Source organism: Populus nigra, chromosome 1, assembly GCF_951802175.1.
Source record: "Populus nigra chromosome 1, ddPopNigr1.1, whole genome shotgun sequence".
NCBI lineage: Eukaryota > Viridiplantae > Streptophyta > Magnoliopsida > Malpighiales > Salicaceae > Populus > Populus nigra.
Window position 1 is genome coordinate 48,847,187 of NC_084852.1, and position 11,614 is coordinate 48,858,800.

The window sequence follows — 11,614 nt, forward strand, 5'->3', positions numbered from 1 at the left end:
AAATTATCTTTATCGAATTTATTTTTTCAATATTGAGTTGGCTGATAATCTATCTTTAGCTTTCCCCACATGTTTTTTTATTTTTTTTTGTTTTTATTTTTTTCTAAAATTGTCATTTTTTACATATTTTTTTTGTTTTGTTTTTTTCAGAATTATTTTTGTTGATTTTATTTTTTTTACTTTTGAGCCAGTTGAAATTTTAGTTTTTTAGTTTTTTTCTTTAAAACACTATAGTTTTCCCCACGTGTTTTTTTTGTTCGCTTTTGTTTCCTTTTTTTACATGTTTTTTTTTTCATTTTTTTAACCCAAAATTGACTTTTTTTTAAAATAGTTTTTGTCGGTTTTTTTTATATATTGAGCTGGTTGAGAACTTAGCTTTGTAACTTTTTTCAAAAAAAACCACCATGGATGTTTACAGTGTTTTCCTTACATGGTTTTTGTTTGGCTGCAGTGTTTCCTCCGCATGTTTTTTTTCAAAATTATCTTTGTCGAATTTATTTTTTCAATATTGAGTTTGTTGAGAATTTAGCTTTAACTTTAGCTTTCCCCACATTTTTTTTTGTTTTTTTTAAATTTTTTCCAAAATTATCTTTCTTCTTTATATTATCTTTTTTTTCATAATTATTTTTGTTGATTTTATTTTTTTACTATTGAGCTGATCGAGAATTTATTTTTTTAATTTTTTTCTTTAACACACTAGATTGCTACAGTATTTCTCTACATGGTTTTTTATTAAATATTTTTTTTTTAGAATTATCTTTGTCGATTTTATTTTTTTCATATTAAGATGATTGAGAATTTAGTTTTATAGTTATTTAAAACACTGTAGATTGCTACAATGTTTTCTCATATGATTTTTGCCTTGCTACAGTGTTTTCCCACATGTTTTTTTAATCGATGTTTTTTTCCAAATTTATTTTTGTCAAATTTATTTTTTTCATATTAAGCCGGTTGACAATTTAGCTTTTTTTTCCTTAAAATATCGTTGATTGCTACAGTGTTTTCCCATATGATTTTTTTATGTTTTTTTTTAAATTATCTTTGTCGTTTTTATTGCTTTTAATATTGAGCTGATTAAAAATTACAACTATAGATTTTCTCATGAAACACTATAGATTGGTATAGTGTTTCTCTGCATGTTTTTTCTTCCTTTTATTTTTTTTATCTTTGTCAAAATTATCTTTGTTGATTTTTTTTTTAATATTGAGCTGATTGAGAATTATAATTGTATATTTTCTCATAAAACACTATAGATTGCTACAATATTTTCTTAAATGATTTTAATATTGAGCTAGTTGAAAATTTAGCTTTAACTTTCCTCATATGTTTTTTTTTTCATTTTTTTATTATTTGTTTTTTTTCTTCCAAAATTGTCATCTTTTTTTTTGTTTTTTTATAATTGTTTTTATCGATTTTGTTTTTTTAATATTGAGCTGGTTAAAAATATAGCTTTATAGTTTTTTTTAAAAAAATATTATGGATGGTAACAGTTTTTTTTTATATGATTTTTTTCACAAATTAACGATAATATACAAGCATGCCACAATCTCCTGGCAGAGCATGTCATCTAGTGTGTGTGTGTATATATATATATATATATATTTCAATTTGAAACTTACCATTACCTCATAAGCTTGTGCTTGTACTTTTGCCTGGCTCTGAACTACTATAAAATTATACTAACTTGCAAGATTAATGTATAGGCACAACGCATTTTTTACATAAAAATATAAACACTAAGTCAACACAATCCAAAATAAATATACCAGGTCAATGATTCTAATAAAAAAACAAGGTCAATATTCATGCCTTCTAAAAATATAATTACTAAGTCGGCAATCATGCATAATTTATGTAAAGAATAAAATAAAAAATATAATTATTAAATCCAGCTCGCTGAGTTGATATAATAAATTTGTGATTTAAAATCAGTTTAAACTGAATTTTAAATTAAATTTTAAAAAATATTAACATGATTAAAATCTATTAATTTAATCAGATGTGGTTAATCTTTTATTATATGTTTTTTGGTAAACAGTAATAAATAATAATAATAAAAATATCGGACTCAGGGAGGGGGGCGTCCAGCTCTCAAGCATAGCTGGTGGCAGGATAATGCATATCGATGAACTGAAGGAGAAAAGGTTTCTTCCTTTTGTCCTCAATCCTTCCTTTATACCTTTGAATTTGTTTTTGTTTTTTTGTAATTTTTTAAGTTAAGGATTAGGATCTAAATTTTGCAACGGATAAGAGAGAGGGGGAGAAGATGCAAGGCTGCCGTGGTTTTGTAATTTGTGCGTGGTTAAGTTCTATATATATATATATTAGGTTAATCCCGTCAAACTTTAGATTCGTGTCATGAAAGTTTGATAATTAAATAAAAAAAAAATTTGATGAGTTAACCCATAATTAATTGGATTAACTTGTCAAGTTCAAGATACGTATCATGAAAGTCTGATAATTAAATAGAAAGAAATTTAACATTAACAAACTAATCTAAATGAAAAAAATTAATTAAAATGAAAAAAAAAGCAAAAAAAATAAAATTCCGGGACTCGTAAAACCAGATTAACATGTCAAACTCGAGATCCGTATCATGAAAGTCTGACAACTAAATAAATTTTTTTTTACCATTAACAAACTAAGTTAAACAAAAAAATTCATTAAAAGAAAAAAACACAAAGAAAAAGGTAAAAAAAAAACCCATAAAGACATAAAAAACAAAAAAAAATTATAATATAATTATATAATTGTAATTATAATTATAAATATAATAATAATAATTATTATTATATATAAGTATAATTAAAAGGCTATAATAATAATAATAATAATAATTATATATAATAAGTATAATTAAAAGGGCGTGGGGAAGCTACAGTGTTTTCCCCACGCCTTTTAGTTATTGTTAACGCGCCGGTGAATTAGGTTTTTTTTAAGGTTAAATTTAGTTCAGTTTTCTCGATTAAAGATGCAAGCTGAGTAAATCAAATAGAATTGAATTTGTTTTTAAATTTTTAAATTAGTTTATTTTTTATTTTTTTATTTGAGTTTCTCAATTAATTTTCTTTTTAGTTTTCTTTGGATTTTTAGGCATTTAGTTTTTTTTCCTTTTCCTTTCTAGCCAAACCAAGTTTCATGCCTAAATATAAAAGGCACAACATTATTTAAAAGAGGTGTTTGTTTTTTTAAATAATTTTTATTTATAAATAACTTAAAATAATATATTTTTTAAAAATTTAATTTTGATATTAGTAAATCAAAACAATTTAAAAATATAAAAAATTAATTTTTAATAAAAAAATTCAATTTTTTTATAAATTGCACCTAAAAGGCAAACAAAAATTAGAAGGAAAAAGTACATTTTGGTACTTTTAATTTTGACAGGATCAAATGAGGTGCTTCTTGCTTGATGACGCTGTAAGTAACTGATACGCCTCTCACTGGGGTGGTTTTCTCCTTCCTTTCTCCTTCTCCGAAAAAACAATCCCCAAATTAATTTCCTTCAATTGGGGATTTATTTTTCCTCCACCACAATGAGTAAAAACGACGACGTTTCCTTCACTTCATCTTCTCTCAGAACCCCCCCTTTCCTTCACCACCAAACTAAACCCTCTCTCCCTCTCTTCTCTCAACTCGCCAAAACCAAACTCACCTTCGCCAGCTTCCTCGACTCACTCCTAACCCGCCCGTCAACTCGGACTCCCAACTCACCCCCCATCTGCTCCGCCTCACTCTCCCTTTCTCACTCCTCCTGCTCAGACCCCAAACCCCTGCCGATCCTTGGCTCCGCGTCGCTGAGTCAGTCCCAACTCGGTGAGTCGAATCAGCTCGACTCGGTGGTTTCCGCCCAGCAGAAGAGCGGTGGGGCGAGTGGGGTTCATGGGTCGGTTCGGAACGATGAGGAGAGGGTGTTGATCAGTGAAGTGCTGGTGAAGAATAAAGATGGGGATGAACTGGAGAGGAAGGATTTAGAAGGTGAGGCTTTAGCGGCGTTAAAAGCTTGCCGTGCTAACTCGGCTCTTACCGTTCGTGAAGTTCAAGAGGATGTGCATAGGATTATCAGTAGTGGATACTTTTCCTCCTGTATGCCTATTGCTGTTGACACTCGTGATGGGATTCAGTTGGTTTTTCAGGTATGTGGGACCCACCATACTTCGCCTTGCTGCGCGAAAGCTGGCCTGAGAATACCCTGTGTTATAGTGTTGTTTGGTTATAATTGGGATGTTATTGTGCTTATAGAAAGTATAAGTCTTTGAGTATTGTGGTTTGCATTGGTGCATTGCTTCAGGGTGAGGATATTTGATTGAGAGCAGACATGTCAGTGGTTTTATTCAAGTGTTGTTTTTGTAGGCATCGCAGTGTTATGGGTTGAATTAATGACTAATGTTGCTTTCTTGTGGCATAAGGTAGAACCGAACCAGGAGTTTCATGGTCTAGTATGTGAAGGAGCTAGTGTTCTTCCGACAAAGTTTATACAGGATGCTTTTCGTGGCGGTTATGGTAGGTGGTATTTGGCATTGCAAATATAGAGATTTAATAATGTATGATGTCTGTAGAGCTGCCCCTTTTTATCTCTTCCCCACCCCCATCTCGTTCTTTCATAATTTTGAAAATTGTTTGGCCCTTATATTGTTTGCACGTTTTTCATAAATGTATAATGTCTCAATCTAAGCGGATGCTAGGTATAGACCGTCTTTTTTTAGTTATGGTTTGAATGTACAGTAATTGTTTGGTATCTATCCATGCTTATGGTTATGAGTGTTGTCATGCTTCATGTGAACTGTTATAATAGGATACTTTCATTGATTTTATTTTTGGCGTCAAGCTGTGCAGGAAAAGTGGTAAATATTAAGCATTTGGATGAAGTCATAAATTCCATCAATGGCTGGTACATGGAGCGTGGCCTTTTTGGCATGGTTTGTGCATCATCTTTCATGATATTATTTTCATGTCACATTTTGGCTAATGTAGGATTGGACTGTTAAGTTCTCCATGGTTTTACAACTTTAAATTAACTAACATCTTCATTTACATTATTATAGGTTTCAAATGCTGAGATTCTCTCTGGGGGTATTATAAGGTTACAAGTTGCAGAGGCAGAGGTGAACGACATTTCCATATGTTTTCTTGACCGAAAAACGTAAGAGATTTCTTTCAATTTGTCGCACAATCTCATCTGCACTCCCACACACCCTGACATGGAGACAGAGAGACTCATGACTAGCATGTGTTTTATTGCTCTTCAGTGGTGAACCAACCAAAGGGAAGACAAAGCCTGAAACGATACTTAGGCAACTTACAACCAAAAAGGGACAGGTAATTCTGGAACAGCTTTTTTTGGGTACTCTCACACTATATGTCCTCAAGACCCCATGTATATATAGTGCTGATTTCTGGCTGAAAAGGGTGCTTCAGCATTTTTCTGCTTTGAGAGTCTCTTTTAGTTTCCGTATTTTCTAGCGTTTGTTTGTTTTTTCTGTTCTGTGGTCTATGAAAGATAAAGTCCTCTTTTCATAAAAAAAGCTCTTTAACTCTATTTCACCTGACTTCCTTTTTTTCCTACAAGGATCATTACTCAAATTGCCATTTGTGGAAATTAAACGTGAGCTAGTGCTTAACATATTCACTGACAAATGTTTTTCTATTTGAAATGGCTCCTTTGTAGGTCTACAGTATGCTTCAAGGGAAAAGAGATGTGGATACTGTGTTAACTATGGGAATCATGGAAGATGTTAGCTTTATTCCCCAACCTGCTGGAGGTGAAAAAAGATGTTTTTTCATTTTAAATAGTCTAATAAAATATCATACTTAGAGAAATGCTAACTGAAATATACATCTATGAACATACATGTGCCCGCACTCCGCACATGCACATTGCATACTGTGGATTGTTGCGGTAACATTGAAATCATTCTTAGAGAATCATGGGTAGAATCTGCTTGAGAGTACAATTGAATAAATCTGGTTTTGTGTGACTTGATTTCAGTTGGTGTGTCAAGCAAAACATAGAAGATTTGATGTTCTGTAGATTATACCTTTTGACATGGTCTATACTTTTTGCTAGTGATTCAGTGTCTCTTCTGTGCTATACATATTTTCAGAATAATCATTTATGTTAAGCAAAATTGAATTGAGGTGCTAGTGGGCGCACATAAACCTCAGCTGTTCTATCATAATCAATGAATTTTGAAACTTTATTTGTGCTCTCTTTGTTTTAGATACTGGCAAAGTTGATTTGATAATGAATGTTGTTGAACGTCCAAATGGAGGTTTCTCCGCTGGCGGTGGGATATCAAGTGGGTGAGTGGTATTAACTTAGAGGGCACTGATACCATGCTTTTCCACCTAATTTACATGTATATTATTGTATCTTTGGTGGATTGGAAACATCATATACTGATTAATTTGCAATTTCTAGGATCACAAGTGGCCCTCTATCAGGACTTATTGGAAGGTAAGTTTAAAGAATACAAGATGTGGTTGGTTTAGTTTTCTCTCAAATATGCTCGTTAATTCTTAATTATTGGCTGTCATTATGTGGAAACTTGCGAGGAAGGCTGTTTTACCTCACAATTGCTTTTATTTCTGTTGCAGCTTTGCATATTCCCATAGAAATGTTTTTGGACGAAACCGGAAACTTAATATTTCCCTTGAGCGAGGCCAAATTGATTCAATCTTTCGCGTAAACTACACAGACCCATGGATTGAAGGGGATGACAAACGGACTTCTAGAACAATTATGGTTCAGGTAATTTTTATTATGTAGCTTCTAGTTACAATTACTTCTCGGTGATAATGTAAAAGTGCTCATTGTTGGGCGAACTGATTCTTACTGCACCAGAATTCAAGAACCCCTGGGAATCTTGTTCACAGTAACCAACCTGGCAATAGTAGCCTGACCATTGGCAGAGTTACAGCAGGTTTAGAATTTAGCAGACCACTCAGGCCAAAGTGGAGTGGAACAGGCGGACTTATTTTTCAGGTACTTGATTTTTGAAACTTGGTATTATTAATGAGTAAGTGAAATTCTGTACCTGGCTTTCCGTAGTTTTCCCTCAATAATAATGATGTTGTGAATGAATGTCTTCATATGTTCATAGATTAGTCACCTGTTTATTTTATATTTTCCATGCCCATAATTATTTGGATGCTTGTTCCATTATATAATGTTTTAACCAGTGATTCAAAATAATTTAAGGAATTTTGATATCTCTATGCTGCACCGGGGCTGTATGGGAACATATGCAATACCTATTCTGGTTCCTTACGATGATTTTGAAAGTTTTATTCCCTTTGATAGATAACCATTTGGCATAAGCTGTAATACCTACTTTCATTTATTGGTCTTGATATCTCAGCACGCTGGTGTTCGTGATGAAAATGGCAATCCTATTATTAAGGACCATTACAGCAGCCCGCTTACTGCAAGGTACACATCTTTGGTTTAAAACGTTACGATGTTTGGCTGCAATGGTTTATTGGTTATCAATTGTGAATATTGCCTGGTTTATTGGTTATCAATTGGGAATATTGCCTTGTGATTTACTGTTCTGTTTACATTTGTGTCATGCAGCGGCAAGACTCATGATGATATGTTGCTTGCCAAATTTGAAAGTGTATATACAGGTTCTGGTGATCATGGCTCTTCAATGGTTAGTCATCTATAACTAAGCAGGGATTCCTTATCCTGGCATTTTATTATGATATGCTTATTAAACACTGAAAAGAAAGAAAAAAGAAGGAAAAGTTTTCAGTTTTGGCTCTTACTGTTTTATGGATTAGCATTTTTGTCGGTGCAGTTTGTGTTTAACATGGAACAAGGACTACCTCTTTGGCCCGAGTGGCTGTTTTTCAACAGAGTCAATGCTCGTGCTAGAAAGGGTGCACAAATTGGTCCTGCTTTGTGTCTTCTGAGGTTTGGTGTTTACTTCTTTTTTTTTTGTCTGTGAGCAGGCCTGTAAAGTAAGCTTAAATGACCTTTCTTGGGGATAAAGGATGAAAGCTTCAGATGATAAACAATAGCATTTGTTGGAAAGCCTTAAAAGCTTTGTACAAAGTTGCTGGCTATTCAATCTGGAAAATTTTATGTTTTTATATATTAGGGAAAATTACAAAATTATTTAAAGCTTTATAGTAAGTCAGTGCATACTATCCACAATGTTAAAGTCCACTATGCTTCTGTATCATAGGACATCGTTTTCTTGGATCCCTGACTGTATTCTTATTTACTTCAAAGATGATGCAAATTATAATCGGGTACTGCTGGCTGACTTGCTTCTTTTCTTTTTATTTCCAGTTTGTCTGGCGGTCATGTGGTGGGTACTTTTTCTCCTCATGAAGCATTTGCCATTGGTGGAACAAACAGTGTGAGAGGATATGAAGAAGGGGCTGTGAGCTCTGGTAGATCATATGTAATTGGCTCTGGTGAAATTTCTTTCCCTATGGTAGGTGATTGCGGGCAACTTTTCTGTTTTGGTCTCTGAACATGGTGCCACTGGCAGTTTTGTAAATGCGTTTATTTTTAAACATAATGAGGTCCACTTTGATGACTTCTGTGCATGCTTGACACCAAATGCCAACATAATCCAAATGTTAAGGGGAAGCTTACTAATTTGTCCTTTGCTTTTCCTTCTTTTGCAGTTGGGACCAGTGGAAGGAGTTATTTTTGCTGACTATGGAACAGATCTCGGATCTGGACCCACGGTGCCTGGTATGTTTTTTGTGATTTCTTGATCCGGTATTTAGAATGGTGGTTCTGTCTGTATAGATGATGTTTTTGTGTGAAAAAGGATGAGAAAATTGGCACGAAGTTATTTGATCTCTCCTTGCATTAAAAGTTGATAGCACTTGACGCGACAATCGCTCCTGGAGTGGGGTGTCCTGACATACAGGGCTGGCTTATGCCAAGCGTTAATGATTCTGAGGAGGACAGTCTTACCATTGTCCATTCATGTAGGGCAGGGTACCTCAACATGATTTATTTTGAGAGAGTAACTTGCTGGCCAATGTATTAACCCTGATTGCTGAATTAATTAGTTTTGATTCTTCAAATAGGCCGTGCATGAAAGGGTGACGATTATCTTGCTGGGGGCCAGGGGTTTACTACTTGAATGATTTTCACATTTCACCTTTAACTCTGCATTTTGTTGTTCTTTGCAGGAGATCCCGCTGGGGCAAGGCTGAAACCTGGAAGTGGATACGGGTATGGCTTTGGCATCCGAGTGGACTCAGCGTTGGGCCCTCTTCGTCTTGAATACGCATTTAATGACAAGAACTTGAAGAGATTTCATTTTGGAGTAGGTCACCGAAATTAGTGTTCTTAGCTTCATATCATATTTTGCAATCAATTCTATTGCTTACTTAAAGAGGCCCTGTTTCGGTTTCTTTCTAAATCGACCTATTATCGTATCATCACTGGCTTTGAAACCCAGTGGCATGCTGAGTTTGTATACCCGGTAGCTTTTTTCAGTGAAGCAAGCTCGAGCCCTAGCGATCCTAATTTACTTCGTTACCACGAAACAGAAGAGGACTACTTCTACTGTATGGTCGTCGTATGCACTATTGTTTTGTCTGTGCATTGATTATGGGTGGTCACCTTCAAATCAAATCGACAATGGGGTGTAGTTTACATTGAATAGGATCATCTCCTCATGCTTTCCTTTCACCGTCCATTGTCTTTTGCATTCAATGTTTTGTCTAGGCGTGTGGCTCTTGTCCAAACCACAAGGAAAACTTGCCATTTGTCATGGAAGGAAATCTTCGTTTGTCTGTGGTTGGGGCTGTTTGTGGCTTAGTAATTGTGTATTCAATGATCACAGTTTCCATTGATATTGTGTAGCCCTTATTATTAAAAAAGAGGAGGAATTATGTAAGGTTATACAGATTAAAAATATTATTCATAAATAAATATATTTTTATTTTTAAAGATAAAATTGATTGATATAAAAGATTAGAAAAATATAGATGAATTAGAATAATCTTTTTAGAAATTTAAATACATACAAAATAATTAAGAAACATGGTTATTTAAAAAGGGCTAAATAAATAAATAAATTAGAAGGGGTGTTAATTTAAATATAAATTAAAAAATTACTTTAAAAAAAACACATTAAAAAAGTATTTATTAAAAAAAGAAAAATCATATATATATATAGATGTTACTGTGTTTGACAAGTCAGGTTGACACGCTTGCTCATTTGGAAAGGCACGCTTGTTGGCTTATAAGAGCAATTAGAGCAAGCATGTGTGCGCCAACTTTTATTTTTTTAATTGCTAATAGGGCGGATGACTCTTTACGTGTCCCAAGTTCTATTCAAAAAAATAAAGTTAAAATGACGTTTTATTTGCTTTTTCCTTGTATTTTAGCTATTATTGTGACCGAAAAGTCATAGTTGTTAGTTTTTTTATGTAAAAATATATTTTTTATCTAAAACATCTAAAAATCTTGATAAACTCATAAATAACGAGTCCCAAGTTTTATTCAAAAAAATAAAGTCAAAATAACGTGTTATTTGTTTTTCCTTGTATTTTAGCTATTATTGTGACCGAAAAATCATAGTTGTTGGTTTTTTTATGTAGAAATCTATTTTTTATCCAAAACACCTAGAAATCTTGATAAACCCATAAATAACCTTAAAAAACCATAAAAAATCTGAAATAAAAAACCTTTCTAACCTTAAATATGTTTTTTAGATGATTTGAAGGTGAAAAAACATTTAAGTGGAACTCCCCTTACTAAATGAAATTCGTTGACATCAAGACCAATTATCTTAGTGGTCAAGATCAGCGTCAATGCTAATATTCTCTCTCTATCACTGGGGTCCGACAACTCTCTCCCTCCTCTCTTAATCTAGGAACTTAAAAACAAGGAAAATAAAATTTTGGACTAAAATTGATTTTGTTTTGAAATTTTAGAACTTGGAGGGACATAATATTTATAATTTGAAAAGTATAAGGACTATAATGAACATTTCATCTAAAGTCTAAAAAAACCACTCATTTCCTCTATTTTTTTTTACTTTGACCCCATATCTTTAAATATTACCCATTCCTAATAAATTAACCTAAATTGGCCTATAATTTAGTCATCTAAGGGTGAAATAAACAAAAAAAAAAGGGGGATAAGTCCACGGTGTTTTGTGATGAAATCCATAATACAATTTGCATAATAAATCCCCCATGCTTTTTACTATCAGTGTCTAGGGGGCCCATGTTAGAGCTCGTGCTCGAGATAAGCAAGCACGTGGTTTAAGTCCAAATCTATTTTGCTTAGGCGTATTTATTACTCTTCAACTTTTCGCTACAAAGAGATGTTGTATTATTTTTTTTAAGTGGGATAGAGTTTTGAGTTTCATAAAAACATGCTAACCAAGGATTATTTGACATTAATCTTATATTTACCTATAATTTATTTTAATTATATTAATATCTCATGTTAAAAAAACTCTTATTGAAGAATAATTTCTAATAAAATTTTAGCCCAAAAAGTAAACGGATCTCCCTTTTAATTTAATCTCAAACATGTTTATTATCCATGTTTTTAAAACAAATTTCCAACATGTAAATTATCATTGTTTCTCATACCCCCCCCCCCCCCCAAAAAAAAAAAAAA

The 11,614-nt window shown here is 32.9% G+C and overlaps 1 protein-coding gene and 1 pseudogene across 5 annotated transcripts; both read left to right on the forward strand.

Moving 5' to 3' along the window:
• Positions 1-3,406: 3,406 nt before the first annotated feature.
• LOC133682036 (outer envelope protein 80, chloroplastic-like) lies at positions 3,407-9,875 on the forward strand. 5 transcript variants are annotated; one of them, XM_062105602.1, is made up of 16 exons: positions 3,408-4,136; positions 4,410-4,503; positions 4,837-4,919; positions 5,046-5,143; positions 5,250-5,319; positions 5,669-5,762; positions 6,222-6,303; positions 6,422-6,457; positions 6,598-6,751; positions 6,845-6,985; positions 7,362-7,432; positions 7,577-7,655; positions 7,803-7,918; positions 8,300-8,447; positions 8,644-8,713; positions 9,163-9,875. In XM_062105602.1, the coding sequence occupies exons 1-16, from the start codon at positions 3,537-3,539 to the stop codon at positions 9,315-9,317; spliced, it is 2,091 nt and encodes a 696-aa protein (XP_061961586.1). In that variant the 5' UTR covers positions 3,408-3,536; the 3' UTR covers positions 9,318-9,875. The 5 variants fall into 5 exon arrangements, with proteins under 5 accessions (XP_061962313.1, XP_061961586.1, XP_061962761.1 ...); XM_062106777.1 differs by having other exon boundaries at positions 3,998-4,136; positions 4,414-4,503; positions 4,829-4,919; XM_062106842.1 differs by having other exon boundaries at positions 3,998-4,136; positions 4,414-4,503.
• Positions 9,876-10,741: 866 nt separating this feature from the next.
• LOC133682667 (zinc finger protein WIP2-like) overlaps positions 10,742-11,614 on the forward strand; it is a 3,711-nt pseudogene continuing 2,838 nt past the window's right edge.